This window comes from Rhipicephalus microplus, chromosome 2, assembly GCF_043290135.1.
Source record: "Rhipicephalus microplus isolate Deutch F79 chromosome 2, USDA_Rmic, whole genome shotgun sequence".
NCBI classification, from domain to species: domain Eukaryota; kingdom Metazoa; phylum Arthropoda; class Arachnida; order Ixodida; family Ixodidae; genus Rhipicephalus; species Rhipicephalus microplus.
Window position 1 is genome coordinate 123,483,193 of NC_134701.1, and position 22,112 is coordinate 123,505,304.

General features: G+C 48.0%; 1 protein-coding gene across 1 annotated transcript; it reads left to right on the top strand.

Annotated features, from left to right (window-relative positions):
- The first annotated feature begins 1,940 nt into the window (after positions 1-1,940).
- Positions 1,941-21,176, top strand: LOC119169768 (uncharacterized). Its single transcript, XM_075885450.1, has 5 exons — positions 1,941-2,120; positions 16,245-16,418; positions 17,613-17,735; positions 20,972-21,042; positions 21,110-21,176. Exons 1-5 carry the CDS (start codon positions 1,941-1,943, stop codon positions 21,174-21,176), a joined length of 615 nt encoding a protein of 204 aa, XP_075741565.1.
- The last annotated feature ends 936 nt before the right edge of the window (positions 21,177-22,112 follow it).

Consider the following 22,112-nt stretch of genomic DNA (forward strand, 5'->3'; position numbering starts at 1 on the left):
TGCTTTATTAATTTCTGTGTAGTATTATTTTCTGTTTGATTACTTCTTTCTTTATATGTATAGCGTGTGCGTTTTTGGTTAGTATAGTTTGTTTAAATTTTTTGTTCTGATGCAAAGCATATGCATTGCTGGTTTAAACTGTCCTGTGTTTAATTTGATTTTGCCGTTTTTGTTGCCACAGTAGCCATGGGGATATGGGGCTTTGTCAAGCTGTTTTATACAGCTTTTTTCCTCTGTCCCAGCCACTTACTGTACAACTGTACGTGGTAAATAAACTAAACTCAAACATAGAAACCTTGAACGCTCTGAAATTGAAAAACCAGGCACACAACAAACCAATATAGTGAATTATCAAGTTACCAGTTAACCTTTGAAGAATCCAGGGTTTTGTCACTAGGGCTGAACTTTTGTCCTACAACTGGAGGCTACAATGAGTTTCAGGTAATTGTCGATCTTCACAACTTTGAAAGAAACATGCGATTGCGCGAATACTTATTTGATCACCAATCTACTGAACAAATCAGTTCCACGTTACCTACTGGTAAGCATTGGGCTCCGCCTTGACAGCAGGATGAATGCCTAGACTTATGCGTACGAACCGTACAGCAAGACATACTTAAAGCATACAAAAATCGTTCGCCTTTCCATCATAACCTCAGATTTAAAGAGACTCGAGCTACTGAGGCATTGGCAAGCCCCAGCGACATTGTAATCAAGCCGGCAGATAAAGGTGGTGCAGTTCTGGTAATGGATGCTAAAAGCTACATTGACGAAGCCCAGAGGCAACTTGACGATACGACATACTACAGACATCTTAGCAATGACCCAACAGAACGATTCAGATGCACTGTCAGTGTTGTTATGGCCGACCTTGTGAAAGAAAACAAAATTGCTCAATCTGCGTTGCGTACGTTTATTCCCCTGTGCCCGGTGGCGGGCAGGTTTTACACCTTCCAAAGATTCATAAAGAAACAGTCCTGGTAGACCGATCGTGTCTGAAATGAGCACGGTTACTGAGAACGTCTCGCACTATGTTGATAGCATTATCTGTTCCATTCCTGTCACATTTCCTTCATATATCAAAGACACGAACGACTTTCTAGACGATATCAAGAATTTATACATTCCTGTTGGCTGTTTTTTGGTAGTTCTGGATGTTTCCTCTCTGTAAACAAATATTCCGCACTCTGATGGTATCAGGGCTGTTGTGCGTGCATACAACGAGTCTGATATCGATAAAGCAATCGATGCATCCACACTGGCCACGTTTCTTAAGTTAAAGGGGTCGTGAAACAAAAATGAAACTTCCCGGTTGCAATTTTCCCTGATTTAATAAAGATTGAACATACCGATTTCGAAATATTTCGGCACAATATCCTTCCTGTAAGTAATGATGCCCGTTTGGAATCGCAGTTTTTTGGGGATCGCTAGCGACTATGCACGACCGTGGGTCGCTATAGGCACTAAAATGTGACTTTAGTGTGATTTCAGAAAAGTTCAAAACAGAGCGTCAGCTTTACTTTGCTCTAAATAAATATAATTATAAGATAATAAAAAACAACAACAACAGAGTTGTTTTTGTGCTCTGAGTTCTAAGCTGTACAATTACAATAAGTGACCTGCTCGGTTCTGCTTTCTACTACATCCGGGCTTTCACGTGTGTACCCATGCCTTCGCGTTGGTTGCCTTTGCTCGGTTACGTTGGCTAGCTCGGTCGGTGCTGTCAGTGCAACGTCCCAGTTTTTTTTCTTACTGGAAACACCCACTTGTGTTTTACCGTGTGTTCTCGCTGGCTTAGTCCTCGCTATGCCAACCGTGTGCATCGTCAGACAGTGCAAACTTATGGAAGTGCAAACAAGGTTCGCTTTCACAAGCTGCCCAGCGAGCCTCAGCGCAGAGCAGCGTGGCTTCGAGCTATTAACCGTAATGTCCCCGCTGGTATGAGCTCAGGAAGTGGGTTCGTGTGTTCCGACCACTTTCTGCCGCAAGACTACGAAACCAACCTCAATGTCCTTCGGAGTCTTGGTTTTGACACAAAAAACGCTCGCCTCAAACGTGACGCCATTCCGACGCAGAACCTCCTACTCGACGCACCACTGAAAAAGCTGAGGAGATGCGAGGTAAGTCTACCACACGAATAGGCGTGCGCAAGGGGGAGGGGGTAGAAGCCAGCCACATACGTAACAATATAGGGAGGGGGGAAGCGAGAGGGGGCGCAAGATCAGCCACATTTGTTGACGTGATAGGGAGAGGAGCAGGCGCCACGACGAATTATACTCCCTCTCCCTAAAACTCTGCGTGCGTTGCTCAGGCTTGCCTTGCAAGGAACGGTGCTTTGAACCCACGCCCTGTGCTCGGCGACCCGCGCTGTAAAAGCAGAGCGAAGGTGGCAGCCCTTCCTATTGATTTGTTTATAGAACTTCAAAATGCGCAGCGTATATTCGACCACTCTCCATCATGAATGGGGGGCGTCATGACCCCCCCCCCCCCCCCAATGTTCATGGGACGTTCTTATTGGATTGTATTAATGATAACTCGTACTTGAAGGTAAAATATCAAATGGCACTGATTACGTAAGATACAGGTGCTATAGAGCGTATACGCACTGTCAGAAACGTCAATTTTACGCCAATGGATTCAAGAGTCAATGCAGATAGATTCACTCAGACTTGGGTGAAGCCGTAAGGCTGAGTTTGAGTCCAAGTAAGTCTGGTTCTGGAAAATTTGGGTGGCTCCGAGTCCGAGTCAGCTCTCAGAGCAAAATATCTAGCTTGAGTAATCTGCGTGAGCGCCAACATTTTCGCCGACCTGTTGTGGTGTATGAGACAAGAAATGCAGTGACGCGTGCCTTGCTATCTAGTTCAAAAGTAGGCGTAAACAAATAAAAAGCGCTGAATGAGATTTCGCATGGTGATTAGACCCGTAGCAGAGGGTAAAGCTATGTCGTAGTTACGTACTTGAAGTTCTTCAAGCACGTTTAGACACGCGGTTATAAAGCTGACACGAGCATAAAAAAATGCTCGCATACATGCTTCAGCAGGCCTGGGCTGTCTGCGCAATGAGCGGCTCCCGTATTAAATTGTTACAAAAGGCGAGTAAATTAATGGGGGTTTTTAATGGGCCCTGAGTCTGCGATCACCGTATAATGATGATGATCTCCACTGCCATGGCTCGTACCCACTCAGAGGGATCGCAGTGGAGGCAACGTTGTCTTCATTCTCTACCCGCGCTTCCCTTGTTTTTCCTGGTAGTGATACTTCTTATCATTCCTCCGGTCTCAGACGAAGCCCTCTGGGAGAGTCATTCTTGCATCCTCCGTGTAAACGGCTTCAGGCGGGCAACATGCGTCACCTCTGTCTTGCTTGAACGTCGGCCACTAGTGGTGACACGTGCAATTTCATAGTTGACCTCGCTGAGACGATGAAGTATCACGAAAGGACCGGCGTAGTGTGCCAGTAGCTTTTGGCTCAAGCCACGTCTGCGTATTGGGGTCCACACCCACACTAGATCACCGGGGGCATAGGTTACATGCCTGTGTTGACTGTCGTAGCGAGTTTTGGAGGACTCTTGCGCTGCCAGTGTACGTAGGCAGGCAAGTCGACGTGTCTCTTCCGCACGACACAAAGTTTCCGCAATTGTTAAATCGTCATGGACGACAAAAGGAAAGATAGTGTCCAGTGTATGTCGGGGTGAGCGAGCGTAGAGCAGATAGAAAGGGCTGTAGCCTGTCGTTTCGTGTTTCGACGTGTTGAAGGCGTACGTGACGAATGGTAAAACTTCATCCGAGTTTTTGTGGTCGGAGGCGACGTACATTGACAACATGTTGATGAACGTTCGGTTTGTGCGCTCGGTGAGGCCGTTAGTTTGTGGATGATACGCAGTTGAGTGTCGGAACTTGGAAGCACACAAATGAAGTAATGATTCGACAATATCAGCGGTAAATTGTCGTCCACGGTCACTTATTATCACGCGAGGAGGTCCGTGTCGGAGGATGACTGAATTCAACAGGAACTCCGAAACCTGGACTGCCGTGGCGGAGCATAAGGCAGGCGTCTCGCAGTACCGCGTCAGGTAGTCGGCGCATACAATTATCCACCGGTTACCTTTTGAGGAGCGTGAAAATGGTCCCATCAGATCAATGCCGACCTTTTCAAAAGGGGAACCAGGAGGCTTTACAGGTTGCAGGTGACCAACTGGACCCGAGGAGGGCCGCTTGTGGCTCTGGCACTGCATACAGCTGGCCACGTAGTTCTTAATTGTCTTGCTCATTTTCGGCCAATAGAACCGCTCTTTCGTGCGACTAAGTGTTCGTGCGGTGCCTAGATGGCCAGAGGTGGGGTCATCATGCGTGAGACGCAGAACAGACGTTTGGAGAGACGCAGGAACAACTAGCAGAAAGCGGGCGCCCGTCGTGAACAAGTTTCTCTGGTAAAGAAGACCATTTCGGACGCAGAATCGGCCTTCGCTTAATGAATTTCTCGCTCCAGGGAAGAGAGCTTTCAAGCTTGGGTCATTACGCTGCTCAGCGGCGAAAGTCACGGCGTCGGGAAAGCCAGACGACAGCGAAGCGATGAGGTGGTCAAAGTTATCGCCTTCACAATCTGTCGATGGTAGCGGCATTCTGGAGAGGCAATCCGCATCAGCGTGTAGACGGCCGGTCTTGTATGAAATGGTGAAGACATGTTCTTGCAAACGAATGGCCCATCGTGCGAGGCGGCCGGATGGGTCACGAAGGTTGACCAGCCAACACAGGGAATGGTGATGTGTGACGATAGTGAACGGGCGACCATAGATGTATGAGCGAAACAGTTGCACGGCAAAGACTACCGCTAGGCATTCCTGTTCGGTCACTGTGTAGTTGCGTTCAGGCTTGCTTAAAAAACGACTTGCGTACGCCACAACGTGTTCCTTCTTGCCAGAACGCTGAACGAGAACAGCACCGATACCGATGCCACTTGCGTCTGTGTGAATTTCCGTGGGCGACGAAGGATTGAAGTGCCGAAGTATTGGCTGCGAAGTTAACAAACACTTCAGCTTGTGAAAAGCGGCATCGCACTCGGAGGTCCACTGAAACGGGCTGTTCTTGCGTAGAAGGCTCGTCAGGGGGTGAACGACATCCGCAAACTTGGGTACGAACCGGCGGAAATACGAGCAGAGCCCGATGAAGCTACGCAGTTGTTTCACAGATTTAGGACGCTCGAACGATTCAACGGCTGTTGTCTTTTGCGGGTCAGGTCTAATGTCATCTTTGTCGACGAGATGTCCTAACACCAATGTCTGTCGCTCGCCAAAGTGGCACTTTTCGAATTCAATACAAGGCCAGCTTTTTCAATGCAGCTGAGCACGAGGTCTAGGCGAGTGTTGTGCTCCTCAAACGTACGACTAAAAATTACGACATCATCAAGGTAACACATACATATATGCCATTTTAAACCACGCAATATTGCCACGTTCCATTTCCCAAGTTTTTGTTATCAAACACCACACGATTCTCAGCGCAAACCGCGCCTGCAGTTTTCTAGAAGGTTCCGGACTGTAGTAGATCATTTCGATAAGATCACGCCCACTTTGCGAACGGTACAGATTGTTCTGGAAGCTACGCCACCGCCAGCGATAACGCTAGAACATTCGACGGCAAGAGTATAAATGCCGACGCGCTTCGCCGCTTGTGAGTTGTTGATCGAAGGCCGACGCTCCGTTCGCCGCTATCAGTCCGAGACTGCTATCTGTGCGAGACTGCTGCTGTAATTGGACTTTCCGTTTACCGGGCACAGGCTCGCCCAAATAAACAGTTCAATCCCAACACGAAGTCTCCTGTCTTCGGCCACGTCACGACCCCGTGACATCTGGTGGAGATGCTGCTTCGTTCATGTACCGGACGCCCCCGTCAAGGCCATGACTGCGACTGCAGCGACAATGACAACCGCTGCATCCCAGCCTACGATGGTCCTGCATCAACCCAGGGAACCACCAATTTTCCATGGGTCATCGTTCGAAGACCCGGAGTCCTGGCTAGAAACATACGACCGTGTGGCCGCCCTCAACCACTGGGACAACGAAGAAAAGCTCCGTCGTGTGTACTTCTACCTGGAAGACACCGCAAGGACCTGGCTAGAGAATCGTGAGTCCACGCTCCGAACGTGGGATGTCTTCTGCGGCGCATTTCTGCAAACGTTCGCGAGCGTCGCTCGCAAAGAAAGGGCCGCTGCTCAACTAGAGACCCGGGTTCAGCTACCAAATGAGAAGGTTGGAATTTTCACAGAGGAGATGACCCGCCTATTTCGTCACGCTGACCCAGACATGCCTGAGGAGAAGAAAGTTCGTTTCCTCATGCGAGGGGTCAAACAGGAGCTCTTCGCGGGACTAATGAGGAATCCACCGAACACCGTCCAAGAATTTGTATCCGAGGCGACCACCATCGAAAAAACTCTTGACATGCGCACCAGACAGTATAATCGTCGCCTCACTCCAGAATGCGCTGCTGCTCAAACCAGTGACTCCGAAAACCTGCGGGAAGAGCTGCGCAAGCTGTTGCCTTCGGCAAAGCCTCAAGTGGATTCAATCGCCGACATTGTGCGAGAAGAAGTTCGGCAATCGCTTCAAATTCCCCACGCACCGCTGCCTGAGCCGGAAGCTATGAGCTACGCCGCTGCACTGCGCCACAACGCTCCTCCCCGTCCACGCCAAAACGCCGCCCCATCGCACTTCCGTCGACAGACGCCACCACCGCCACCACCGACGTCATACCGTTCGCCAGCGGCCCAGCGCAGTGCACCGAGGAAGACTGACGTCTGGCGCACCCCTGACCATCGCCCGCTCTGCTACCACTGCGGCGAGGCCGGACACACATACCGTCGTTGCCAGTACCGACAGATGGGACTGCGTGGCTTCGCCGTCAATGCACCGCGTCCACAGCCAGGAGAACGACCACGTGACATCGCCGACTACCTGACAGGAACTCGGTGGACACCACGAAGCCCTTCGCGTTCACCGTCGCCCAGCCGCCGCACGTCACCCCACCTCCGGCAGTACTCTGGCCCAACGCGGGGCCGGTCTCCTAGCCCGTATCCGGGAAACTAAGGGCAGCAAACGATGGAGGTGCGGTTGCTGTGCGACGAACTACCGAAGATCCTACGACGACGACGATGCCGCGACGGAGCTTTCCGAACACAACGCCAACCAGGCAAAGCCCTGACGACGAAAGCTCACTTACCGAAGGTGGCCTGACGACGCAACATGGAAGCAGCGGAACAAGCCGACGCAGCCGTGACCCGACGCCACGCCCTAACTGTAATGCGAGACGGCGAACTAGCGACCTCGACGTTCTTATCGACGGCCACAGTGTGACCGCTCTCGTCGATACTGGAGCCGACTATTCTGTCATCAGTGGGTCGTTCGCCGCGAAGTTAAAGAAAGTCAGGACAGCTTGGAAAGGCCCTGAAATCCGCACAGCCGGAGGTCATCTCGTAACGCCTACAGGTATCTGCACAGCGAGAGTCACCATTAACGGCCGTATTTATCCTACAGACTTCGTAGTCCTACAGCGTTGCTCAAGAGATGTCATCCTTGGCATGGACTTCTTATGCCTCCATGGTGCTGTCATCAACCTAAAAACAAAGTCGATAACGTTATCCACTGAAGAAGCACTACCACCACACACGCCGTCAGGACACCATACCTTGAATGTGCTGGAAGAACAAGTCACCATTCCGCCTCGCTCAAGCGTCATTATTTCAGTCGGCGCTCCTAAATCACCTGACTTGGAAGGCGTCGTTGAAGGCAGTCAGCATCTGTTGGTCACCCGAAATATTTGCGTCGCAAGAGGAATTGCAGAGCTGCGGGGAGGCAAAGCAACGGTTATGCTCACGAATTTCAGCAATGAGTACAAACATGTGAACAAAGGAACAACGGTCGCATACATCGAAGAAATTGTCGAAGCCACCAGTGCTTTCGCCCCCGCCGATTCTGCGGAACCTGCTCAGAGGAACCAAGCCCCTCCCATAGCTTTCGACGTCAATTCCAGACTTCCGAACGATAAGCAAGAACAGCTCAAGGCCCTGCTCCTGCAATACGAAGATTGCTTTTCGTCGTCATCGAAAATTCGGCAGACCCCAATCACGAAACATCGCATCATAACCGAAGAAAATGCGAGACCGCTCCGTCAGAGTCCGTACAGGGTTTCGACACGAGAACGTGAGGCCATGAAGAGACAAGTTGATGAAATGCTGCGGGATGACATTATCCAGCCATCCAAGAGTCCATGGGCATCCCCCGTGGTGTTAGTGAAGAAAAAGGATGGGACCCTACGTTTCTGCGTCGATTATCGCCGCCTGAACAAAATCACAAGAAAGGACGCGTATCCTCTCCCACGAATAGACGACGCACTTGATCGGCTCCATAACGCCAAGTACTTTTCGTCAATGGACCTCAAGACTGGCTATTGGCAAATCGAAGTCGATGAAAGAGACCGAGAGAAAACGGCGTTTATAACACCGGACGGCCTCTTCGAGTTTAAGGTGATGCCCTTCGGCCTTTGCTCAGCACCTGCAACTTTTCAACGCGTTATGGATACAGTACTGGCAGGATTGAAGTGGCAGACTTGCCTTGTGTACTTGGACGACGTCGTCGTGTTTTCCTCGAGCTTCGACGAGCATCTTCGGCGCCTTGAAGCTGTACTTCAAGCCATCAAGACTTCCGGACTCTTACTGAAGCCAGAAAAGTGCAGGTTTGCGTATGAGGAGCTCTTGTTTCTGGGGCACGTTATCAGCAAGTCTGGAGTTCGTCCCGATCCACGGAAAACAGCCGCCATCGCCGACTTCCCGCCGCCCACTGACAAGAAAGCCGTGCGCCGATTTCTGGGCCTGTGCGCCTATTATAGGCGGTTCGTGAAAAACTTCGCCCGCATCGCCGATCCTCTCACTAACCTTACCAAGGCCGACGTGGAGTTTAAGTGGGAAACGCCGCAGGAACACGCTTTCCAGGAGCTTAAACATCGCCTCCAGACGCCTCCGTTACTTGCCCACTTCGACGAATTCGCCGAGACAGAAATACATACTGACGCAAGCAGCGTAGGTCTTGGCGCTGTTCTTGTGCAGAGGGCTGACGGACTTGAAAGGGTTATTAGCTACGCCAGCCGATCGCTATCCAAAGCAGAAGCAAATTATTGCACAACAGAAAAGGAGTGCCTCGCCATCATCTGGGCTACGTCCAAATTTCGCCCCTACCTCTACGGCAGGCCCTTCAAAGTTGTGAGCGATCACCACGCATTGTGTTGGCTAGCCACCTTGAAGGACCCTTCAGGTCGCCTCGCACGATGGAGTCTGAGACTTCAAGAATATGACATTACTGTCATTTACAAGTCCGGCAAAAAACACTCCGACGCCGACTGTCTCTCTCGTGCGCCTGTAGACCAACCGCTACCCGACGACCCGGATGACGACTACTTCTTAGGAACGATAACTACCGACGACTTCGCTGAACAACAGAGGGCCGACCGGGAACTTAAGGCCCTAATAGAATACCTCGAAGGCCGGACCGCCGAAGTCCCGAAGGTATTCAAGCGCGCACTTGCGTCGTTCTTTCTACGAAACGGTCTTCTACAAAAGAAAAACTTTTCACCGCTTCGAGCTAAGTACCTCCTTGTGGTGCCTTCAGCTCTGCGACCAGAACTCCTGCAGGCCCTGCACGATGATCCGACGGCAGGGCACCTCGGTGTTTCTCGCACGCTCGCGAGGATACAAGAAAGGTACTACTGGCCACGTCTTACCACCGACGTCACTCGTTATGTGAGAACATGCCGGGACTGTCAGCGACGCAAGACACCGCCGACAAGGACAGCGGGACTTCTGCAGCCAATTGATCCACCTTGCCGACCTTTCCAGCAGATTGGTATGGACCTACTGGGGCCGTTCCCGACGTCGGCTTTCGGAAACAAGTGGATCGTGGTAGCTACCGACTACCTCACCCGCTACGCCGAAACAAAAGCCCTGCCAAAAGGCAGTGCATCCGAGGTAGCTAAGTTCTTCGTCGAAAATATCGTCCTACGTCACGGCGCCCCGGAGGTCCTTATCACCGACAGAGGAACGGCATTCACTGCCGACTTAACTCAAGCGATCTTGGCATACAGCCAAACAAACCACCACCGGACGACAGCGTACCACCCACAGACCAACGGCCTCACCGAGCGGCTTAACAAGACGATCGCCGACATGCTGTCAATGTACGTCGATGTCGAACACAAGACGTGGGACGCCATTCTTCCGTATGTGACCTTCGCATACAACACGGCGGTGCAGGAGACGACGCAGATATCTCCATACAAATTGGTCTACGGAAGGAGCCCGGCAACGACGCTCGATGCCATGTTACCCAACGTCACCGACGAAGAAAACCTCGATGTGAGCGAGTACCTTCAACGCGCCGAAGAAGCCCGACAACTTGCGCGTCTCCGTATCAAGAATCAACAGACGACCGACAGCCACCGTTACAACCTTCGACGACGCTTCGTGGAATACCAGCCTGGTGAACGTGTTTGGGTGTGGACGCCGATACGCCGACGTGGACTAAGTGAAAAGCTTCTGCGACGGTACTTCGGACCGTACAGGGTGGTTCGACGTCTCGGCCCACTTGATTACGAGGTTGTCCCCGACGGCATCACGAACTCTCAACGACGCCGATCGCGACCTGAAGTCGTCCATGTGGCGCGCCTCAAGCCGTTTCATGCGCGTTAACAAACTGAAGCAGTGTTTTTTGTATTATTGTTGTATCGGAATTTATTCATTGTACTTTTTTGCATTATTATTGTACTTTCATCTTTAGTTAAAGCATCGGGGCGATGCCTTTTTTTCAGAGGGGGGCAATGCCACGTTCCATTTCCCAAGTTTTTGTTATCAAACACCACACGATTCTCAGCGCAAACCGCGCCTGCAGTTTTCTAGAAGGTTCCGGACTGTAGTAGATCATTTCGATAAGATCACGCCCACTTTGCGAACGGTACAGATTGTTCTGGAAGCTACGCCACCGCCAGCGATAACGCTAGAACATTCGACGGCAAGAGTATAAATGCCGACGCGCTTCGCCGCTTGTGAGTTGTTGATCGAAGGCCGACGCTCCGTTCGCCGCTATCAGTCCGAGACTGCTATCTGTGCGAGACTGCTGCTGTAATTGGACTTTCCGTTTACCGGGCACAGGCTCGCCCAAATAAACAGTTCAATCCCAACACGAAGTCTCCTGTCTTCGGCCACGTCACGACCCCGTGACAATATAGAGTCCATAAATCTTTCGAATGTCGCAGGAGCATTACATAATCCGAATGGCATAACGTTGAACTCGTAAAGTCTGTCGGTCGTAACAAATGCTGTCTTTTCTTTGTCAGCTGCGTGCATCGAAAATTGCCAGTAACCTGATCTCAGGTCGACAGATGAAAAGTAGGACGCGGAATGCAGGCAGTCTAGAGCGTCATCGATGCGCGGCAGTGGATAGACGTCTTTCTTGGTAACAGAATTCAGTCGGCGGTAGTCAACGCAAAATCTCCACGTACCATCCTTCTTCCTCACTAGAATGACGGGAGCAGCCCACGGACTCGCCGATTCCTGTATTATTCCCTTTTCCAGCATCTCTTGAACTTGATCGTTGATGATCTTGCGCTCCGATGGTGACACTCGGTAAGGTTTCTGCCTAATGAGATGCGCCGATTCGGTGTGGATCTGATGACGTATCCGGGACGTTGGGATTAAGGGCCTTTGGCTGTATTTAGAAAAATCGAACACTTTCGAGTGCTTAGACAGAACGTTGAGCAGGGTATGACGTTCGCTTTGGTCAAGTGACTTGCTGACCATTTGTAGCAATTGGGCATCTTATGAACCTTCTAAGCCTAGATGTTCATTTTGGCTTGTAGCATCAACAAGCGCAACCAGCGTCGTACATGGCTCGAGTCTAAATACTGCAAGTTTCATGCCGCCTGGCAGAATTGCAGGCTCCATGAAACTGTTAATTGTCCACACACCTGCCCGTCCATCAACGACTGACACTATACAATGGGGAATGAGAATGTTCTTTTTCAGGCATGCCGAGGGAATCGGTTCGAGCATGGCGTCAAACGTGCCACAGTTGTTACTGGAACATGTCACAGGAACACACACAGCAGAAAATGCAGGAACGACTGTATCCACGGAGACGAAAAAGATGCATTCCTCCGGACAAGAATTTTCCAAGAGCGCCGTCGGGAAAGTACCGTGTATAGAAAAATGCCCACTTCTGCAGTCTACAGTTGCCCCACACTCACACAAGAAGTCAATACCCAAGATAACGTCATGTGTAGACCACGGAATAACCGCGAACTCTGTGCAAAACACGTTGCCACACAGCGACACGTCCACAGTACAATATCCCACCGGACACAACACGTCACCACTTACACCACGAAATGTCACCCCACGGTTCAGGCAAAACATCACTTTTGGTCATAGCAGGTTCTTAAAATTTACACTCATCACCGAAACTGTCGCGCCTGTATCCACAAGTGCCATACTAGCCACTCCATCGACAACTACACGAACTTTGTTCTTCAACATAAAAGCTGACGGGGGTATATCTGTAGATAGAACCTGTGATCTTGCGGCTTCACCCCCACTGGCCGCACCAACTAGTTTTCCGGCGGCGGTGTACGTGCGCGTCGCCGTGGCGACGGTGATCGTGGAGCACGGGGAGCTGGAGGTGGCGTCAAACTTCGATCAGAGGCCGGCGAGGGGTAGCGTGACCCGGTGGGTGCGCGTGGTTTCCGTGACGTGGAGTGCGGATAGTCGAAATGTTGGTGGTACAAAGGCCAAGACTGTCGCTGATATGGGCGGTGGTCACAAAAACGTGCGATATGACCCGGGACGCCACAGTTGTAGCATACCGGAATTGGTCGAGGGGCACGTGGCTGCCCAGAGTAACGACTCCTCTCGGAAGGCATGGGATAGTGGTGCCGCCCTTCAGGGGCACTGTAGGCAGGCGATGTTGGGTAAACAGGTGGGCGAAAACTTCGTTCGTAGTTGGGAGTTGGATGACGGGGGAATCCAGCCTGCCGTGTGCCTTGATATTCATAAGCGTCTGCAGCGTTGATCGATGGCTGCCATGGTGGAAGAGAAACAGGAGTCCGCACACGTTCTGGTTCGTTTACGTACACATCCTGAAAATCGCTGGGGCGATGATAGGTCTGCTGAGATCGAAGCAGCTCTTCTCTGACAATCTGCCGTATGGTCAAAGCAAGCTCGTTAGGCGGCACTGTTTCAACACTAGCAACAGTGGGGACGTTGGACAGACGGCCGAATTTAGGAGAAATTCGTCGCATCTTGAGGGATTCAAAGGTACGACAATGCTTCATCACGTCAGACACGGAGTTCAAGCAGTCTTTCCCAATTAAGAAATTATACACGTCTTCGGCTATACCCTTGAGAACGTGTCCAACCTTGTCTTCTTCAGACATCCTCCCATTCACGATCTTGCACAGCTTCAATATTTCTTCAATGTATGTCGTACATGTTTCTCCTGGAAGCTGTGCCCTCTGAGACAATGTCTGCTCCGCGCGTTTTTTCTTTGCATATGAATCACCGAAACACTTCTGCACTTCTTCAACAAAACGTTCCCAAGTAGTGAACATGTCCTCGTGGTTCTCGTACCACATGAGGGCGGTGTCAGTTAACGAGAATACGACGTGATTGAGCTGTTCGTTCGAGTCCCAGCCATTGCTTCTGCTCACCCGCTTGTAGTTCTTGATCCACACGTCGACGTCTTCTCCTGAGGTTCCGCCGAAGTTTGGCGGCACTCTGTAGTACGGCGCGGAACCCATCGGAGTTGGCCTCGAAGCGTTGGATGGCTGCTCTTGGGCCATTACGATCGGTGAAGGTGGAAGTCCGGCGAGGCGGCGGCTGCGACGAAGTCCTGGTAGTGAAGCTCCCGTCTTTGGTTTCGTCCTACCCAGCACTTTCCACCAAATTGTTACAAAAGGCGAGGTAAATTAATGGGGGTTTTTAATGGGCCCTGAGTCCGCGATCACCGTATAATGATGATGATCTCCACCGCCATGGCTCGTACCCACTCAGAGGGATCGCAGTGGAGGCAACGTTGTCTTCATTCTCTACCCGCGCTTCCCTTGTTTTTCCTGGTAGTGATACTTCTTATCAATATGTTTGGAAGCATATGTGTAGTTTGGGGCTTGTCGCTTTGGCCACGTGACAACTTGGCTTTTTTTTACTTTTCTTTAGGAACGGCCCCATTCCCAGGACGTGGTCGATGCATCAATGCCCGAAGAAAGCCAAATTTCACCACAAATGGTTGAAGATTGCACACATACCTCCAAATCTACTTGTGCTGTTGCTTGCCAGACTTACGACATTCTACCTCGAACGGTTGAGAACTGCACGCAGACTACCACAACTACTTGTACTGATGCTTGCCAGACTAGTGGTAGTGATGTGCGAACACAATGTAAGATTTTTTTCGAAGAATTGGTGTGCTGCTTTTCCGAGAACCTTAGAAATTATTGTAGTAATAGGCCATTTTTTATGCTACTTACTCAGATTTTAATATTATGAACAGGAACGGTGGATTTATTAGTGCCCCATTTTTCCACTGAAATATGTGTATGCTGAACAAATTCTGTAGGTGCAGTCGTGTTGTGAGGTCGATATAGTAAAACTGTATAGGAGTTTTGTGTAAATTATTTTTCGAAGCTGAGGAGGACATATTGCATTTTAGTGGCAGATTGCAAGAGTATAGCCTATATTAAAACCGGTGTGCGTACCCATAAATAACTGATAAGGATATGCCTGCTAAGAATCCATGAACAAAAAATTAACTTAGAATATGCTTTGCGCTCTATTTACTGGCATTAAAATTGCCAAAAGCTGTACCCTTCGGCACTATACCAATGGTATTTAATTTTTTTTAACTTTCAGGTACGCAGGTGAACTTGTGTATGCGTTCTAGCAAACATGTGAAAGTGCAGAGAGGGCTCATTAGAACATCCTGCGAAGATGCTGTTAGAGCCACTGCGACTGCTCTTGCTCCACAACAGCTCGATGTCCGTCACCAATTTCATTTTTTACACCGCGATTGTCCAGTCCCGTGCATTCTGATATATTGGCCACAGCAGACGTACAATCGAATACATTGGACATAGAACACATGCTGTCTGACACATTGGACACAGAAGACGTGCAATCTGATTTATCGGACTCAGAAGAGGAGGAGGATGCATGAATTGTTCTGAATACGTCCCTTCATCTAATGACACGTCCTTGCAGTAAGGATTGCAACTTTCTCTGCACTGTCACAGATTGTGCACTGTATGTGATTGCATAATAGTGTGAATAAATCAGATTACCCACTTAGGTAAAACAAGCAAGAGCAGTCATCGATCCACCAATGCACTCTCTCAATATGCAGTATCATAAGCCGCTGCTCATGCAAAAGCAGTGTGACAAAAATTATCTTTCTAAATCTGTGCTATCATTACTTGCAAGAAAAAAATAGCTGACAGGAAAGTGCAACGAAGTGGTCTGCCCTTATATATTTTACTTCTCTCCAGCCCTGCTGTATTCGAAACACTATTTATTAGCAAAAAGTGTGACAATGTGATCAAAACTTTTTTTTTCATTGTTTCAGACATGATGACACCACTGAAGAAGTCACTCCACAAAATGAAAGGAAGTTTATTGTTTTTGAAAGTTAACTAAAGGAGCTGCTAAGTACATGTTGAAAATGCTTTGCCGCTTGCAAAACTGCAAACTTGGTGTACGGCCCATTGCTAGAAGTACAGACAGCGTGTACAAACAATCACGTCCTGTTATAGAAAAGTCAGCCATTAATCAATGGCAAGCCAGCAAGCAACGTGCTGATGTCAGCAGGGATACTGTCCAGCGGCACCAGCCCCATCACAGTCCTCCATATGTTTGAACACATCAACCTGCAGGTGTTCACGCCAAGGACATTTTTTAACTATCAGTGAGCTTACCTGCTTCCTGCGATTGACAAGGTATGAGAAAGTGTGTATTGGTGCAATTGGAAAACAGTTTTGTTTATTCAATTCTGTATAGCATAATAATATTTTTATCATTATGAACCGTAATGTTTTTGTACTTGTGTTCAAGGACAAATAGTTCTTCATTGAGGTTCTTGAAAGTCATTAAACAGAAGAACTATTTCAGTAATGTTCTGCATTTATTGCAATGTTAAAGAACTCAATTTTTGTTTTGCACCAGATCTGGCAACAAGAACAGGACAAGTTGTTTCGCCAGTTGCATGGCTGCAGTGTCGACCTGGGTGGTGATGGACGCTGTGATTCGTCTGGTTTCTCTGACAAATTTATGACATACTCACTTCATGTCACCCAGGTCAACAAAATTCTACACTTTGAGCAAGTGCAAGTCGGGGAGGTAACGTACAGCTACTCTAAAGTGGTCGATGTGTTATCTAGAATTTTTTCTGTTTCTGCAAAAGTGTGCAGATGTGAAATCGAGCACCTCTATGGAAAAACATGCATTTGTGAAGTGTCTAGACCTGGTAAAGAAAGGAGGGCTTAGAGTGACATCGGTGACTACAGACCGGCATGTGCAAGTTACGAAGTATATGAGGACAAAAGAGCCCATCATGCCACGCTTCTATGATGCTTGGCACATCTCAAAAGGTAACATCCACTGAAAATATCTCGGCCTGATTGATGCGCATTACAGATGGGATACCTTTCTTCACGATGTGCGAAATGCAGCGCATTTGCATACTGAAATTTTTTGGAGCAAATAGATCAATAAAGAGGAGTAGAGGAAAGAACACCAGTGTAGCAAATAATGCTGCAGAGAAAGAAAGTGCCAAAGTTGAAGAGGCGTTCAAGAGAGGGGGGCATTTTTCATTTGCGTTTCAAGTTCTAGCTGTTAGACTTGAGTCAGGACTAGGGCAGTGCTCTGGGGAGGTGCTATATAAAATAATGGATCCAATTCAAACGTTGTTCAAGTTATCTAGCAGGCTGATGGGATAAGCATGTCGAAAGTTCCTTTTTATCTCAGCTATACATAAAAGTTCCCTTGCTAAGCATGCATGACATTAACCTACTATGAATGAAATAATTACACCTGTTCCAGCCATCGAAAAAAGCTGGCCGCCCATACAAAGAAATCTGGATGCAGTGTACTCGATTCAGCCAGCTACCCATCATTTGCATTGGTGTGCAGCCATGAGTGATGACAATCCAGAGCTGCTTACATACATGTGGAAGAACATGGAGCGGCATGTTGCAATATACACTCAGGGCATGCAACTCTGTACACACGTTGTGCCCATAGTGACCTTGGGGAGAGGCAATATCTAGTTTCTGGTTAGTACTGCAGTTATTTGCTAATTTAAGCTTAGTTTGCTTTCTAAGTTGGATGCATGTTCTTGTTACGAAGTATCGGTGATGGTGCGCTTAAATTCCAAAATTTTCCAGGGCTGGGTTGAATGCATTCAGTGAGTTGTCCATCTTCACTACACAACTCTTTATCAACCCACCTTAGTAACAATAATAGATGCTATATTTATCTAAAAAAGTGAAATTATACTAATGGTCACCACTATTTGAAAGAATGCTTATCCAGAAAGTTGTTTTTGTCAACCCAGGCACCCCTGCACACAAGAAGTTTGCCGATGTTGTTATGGCACCTCGTCTCCTGAAAGACATTCGGCCACTGGCTCTTTCTACACACAGCTTCAGCTTGGAGGCCTTTCATTATCATTATCATCATCATCATCATCATCATCATCATCATCATCAGTCTGACTACGTCCACTGCAGGACAAAGGCCTCTCCCATGTTCCGCCAGTTAACCCTGTCCTGTTCTTGCTGCTGCCAATTTATACCCGCAAACTTCTTAATCTCATCTGCCCACCTAACCTTCTGTCTCCCCCTAACCCGCTTCCCTTCTCTGGGAATCCAGTTAGTTACCCTCAATGACCAGCGGTTATCCTGTCTACGCACTACATGCCCGGCCCATGTCCATTTCCTCTCCTTTATTTCAACTATGATATCCTTAACCCCCGTTTGTCCCCTAATCCACTCTGCTCTCTTCTTGTCTCTTAAGGTTACACCTACCATTTTTCTTTCCATTGCTCGCTGCGTCGTCCTCAATTTAAGCTGAACCCATTTTGTAAGTCTCCAGGTTTCTGCTCCGTAGCTAAGTACCGGCAAAATACAGCTGTTATATACCTTCCTCTTGAGGGATAGTGGCAATCTAGCTGTCATTATTTCAGAGTGCTTGCCGAATGTGCTCCACCCCATTCTTATTCTTCTAGTTACTTCAATCTCGTGGTTCGGCTCTGCGGTTATTACCTGCCCGAAGTAGACATAGTCTTTTACAACTTCAAGTGCACTATTACCTATCTCGAAGCGCTGCTCCTTTCCGAGGTTGTTGTACATTACTTTCGTTTTCCGCAGAATAATTTTAAGACCCACCTTTCCGCTCTCGTCGTCTAACTCCATAATCATGAGTTGCAATTCGTCCCCTGAGTTACTCAGCAATGCAATGTCATCGGCGAAGCACAGGTTACTAAGGTATTCTCCATTACCTCTTATCCCTAACTGTTCTCATTCTAGGCTTCTGAAAACCTCCTGTAAGCACGCGGTAAATAGCATTGGGGAAATTGTGTCCCCCTGCCTTACACCCTTCTTGATTGGTATTCTGTTGCTTTCTTTATGAAGCACTACGCTAGCAGTTGATCCCCTGTAGATTTCTTCCAGAATGTTTATATATACTTTATCTACACCCTGATTCCGCAGTGTTTGCATGGCGGCTGATATTTCTACTGAATCAAACGCCTTCTCGTAATCTATGAAGGCTATGTATAGTGGTTGGTTATACTCTGAGCATTTCTCTATTACCTGATTGATAGTATGAATGTGGTCAATTGTTGAGTAGCCTGTTCTAAATCCTGCTTGTTCCTTCGGTTGATTGAATTCTAATGTTTTCTTTACTCTGTTAGCAATTACCTTTGTAAATAGCTTGTATACTACAGAAAGCAAGCTGATCGGCCTGTAATTCTTCAAGTCCTTGTCATCTCCTTTCTTATGTATTATGATGATGTTAGCGTTCTTCCAAGACTCTGGTACTGTTCCCGTCAGGAGACACCTCGTCAACAGGGTAGCTAGTTTTTCTAACACAATCTGTCCTCCATCTTTCAGCAGATCTGATGTTACCTGATCCTCACCAGCAGCTTTGCCTCTTTGCACGCTCTCCAAAGCTTTTCTGACTTCTTCTATCATTACTGGTGGGGTGTCATCTGGGTTACTGCTAGTTCTTATAGTATTAAGGTCTTGGTTGTCTCGGCTACTGTACAGATCTCTGTAAAGCTCTTCCGCTATTTTAACTATCCTATCCATATTGGTAGTTATTTTGCCTTCTTTGTCCCCCAGTGCATACATCTGACTTTTGCCTATCCCAAGTTTCCTCTTCACTGCTTTGACGCTTCCTCTGTTTTTCAGAGCGTGTTCAATTCTATCCATGTTATACCTTCTTACATCGCATACCTTACGTCTAATAATCAACTTCGAAAGCTCTGCCAGTTCTATTTTGTCTGTTGTACTTGACACTTTCATGATTTGACGCTTATTAATTAGGTTCTTCGTTTCCTGGGAAAGCTTGCCAGTGTCCTGTCTAACTATCCTGCCTCCAACTTTCACTGCACACTCCGTAATGATACTCGTCAGATTATCATTCATTGTATCTACGCTAAGGTTGCTTTCCTCACTAAGAGCCGAGTACCTGTTCTGCAGCGACACTCTGAATTCCTGTATTTTCCCTCTCAGTGCTAGCTCATTGATTGGCTTCTTGCGTATCAGTTTCTGTCGTTCCTTCTTCAAGTCTAGGCGAATTCGAGACCGTACCATTCTATGGTCACTGCATCGTACCTTGCCAACTACTTCCACATACTGCACGATTCCTGGGTGTGCACTCATTAAAAAGTCTATTTCGTTCTTATTTTCGCCATTGGAGCTCCTCCATGTCCACTTGCGGTTTTCTCGTTTCCGGTAGAAGGTATTCAAAATCCGTAAATTATTGCGTTCTGAGAATTCTACCAGTAACTTTCCTCTGGCGTTTCTAGTACCGATGCCATAATCTCCTACTGCCTGGTCTCCAGCCTGCTTCTTTCCTACCTTTGCATTAAAGTCACCCATCACTATAGTATACTGTGTTTTTACCATACTCATTTCCGATTCCACGTCTTCATAGTAGCTTTCAACTGAAGCGTCATCATGGCTGGATGTAGGCGCGTAAGCCTGTACTACCTTCACCTTGTATCTTTTATTCAGTTTAATTACGGTACCTACCACCCTTTCATTAATGCTATAGTATTCCTGTATGTTGCCAGCTATGTTTCTGTGAATTAGGAACCCCACTCCCAGTTCTCTTCTGTCTGCCAAGCCCCGATAGCAAAGGACGTGCCCATTCTGTAGCACCGTATAGGCCTCATCTGTCCTCCTAACCTACCTCACTGAGTCCTATTATATCGCATTTGACACCTTCTAGCTCATCGAATAGTACAGCTAGACTTCCTCACTAGATATCTAGCGTTAAACGTTGCCAAGTTCAGGTTCCAATGGCGGCCTGTCCGGATCCAGAGATTCTTAGCACCCTCTGCTGCGTTGCAGATCTGACCGCCGCCACGGTCAGTTACTTCGCAGCTGCTGGGGACTGAGGGCCGCGAGTTATTTGACGTATGCATGTGGGAGGTAGTGGCCAGATAGTGCACCAGGGCGGCCAATCCTTCTCTGGTGAGGGAGTGCGTTCCCGGCGGTGGTTACCGGTGAGGCCGCACCCCAGGCCTCTTAATGCAGTTCCATCAACACGCGGATTTTTTTTTTAATCCGGTTGGGAACTGCGTGGCACCGGGATTTGAACCACGGACCTCTTGCATGCGAGGCGGTTGCTCTAACCACTACGCCATCGCCGCTTCTTCGGAGGCCTTTCATAGTGTGCTAATAGACATCGCACCAAAGTCGGCATGCTTCTCACCTGACGGCATGCGTGCAAGGTGAGTAGTGAATAATATAAGGAAAAAACTGAACTTGAAAAGCTGATGAAAATATTTTTTCAATCAGGACGCAACTGTCAGTTCTGCACTTCAATGAAAACTCAAGCAACAGACAAGCAGTGACAACAAAATGACAATCGTGCTGGAAAATTAAGCACCCAAAAGCAAAGAAAGACATGGCTGTAGCTTGTCCCTAGAAAGCCAAACCTACATATGAAAAGTAGTCTAACTGGCCCTGCAAGAAAATGTAAGGTCATTTGAAACAGCCAGGAGGCAGTTTGGGCACACATAAAAAGTTTGAATTAAGTTCACTATAAGCAATAGTGCCTATAACGAAATTACGCACAACTAGGTACTTTTATTCACCTGCATGGCTTTGCAGCCTCAGTGCTCCCATATGATTTGTAATTTAAAAGTACAGTGTGCCTTGTAATATTTATATCTGACATGACTGTTCTCAGCCGCCCACCAATGTAATGTGCTGCAATCTAATAGGTTGATGTAGCCTAGGACTGGGCAATCACAACAGCAATGCATTCAAACTAAGATTCACGGAAACATTTTTCCACTGGAGTCACTCAGACTCAAACTAACTCATACTTATGGCTCAATCTGAGTCTAAGTGTGTCCACTTGTGAGCGGGTTTGCCAACCTATGTATCAAACTAGTAATTTAGTATTTTACAGCACAAGCTTCAGATTTGTGCAGCATATACAATCCAGCAATAAAAATATCACCGGAATGGAACGAAAACGAGAAAAATACATTTTTCCCCGAAACGAAAAGCTAATTAAATGTGCATTATTTTGTTCCGGAGTGAAACCCAAATTTTTCATCATTTTTCGGTCTACACAAAAACTTGCTAATCCAGAACAACCGAGGTCATGCACCATGGGCAACAATGCTTGTCTAGATTACAGTACTAGTGCGTATCTCAGGCAGGAATTTCATGTAATGACTTGTTCAAATTGATCAAAGAGCAGTGGAAATCAGATCTTTGTAGTTATTTAAGTGGCCTTTCATGTGCCTGTGACACATGCTTGCATAGAGAGCGCATTTTCAGTGCGGAC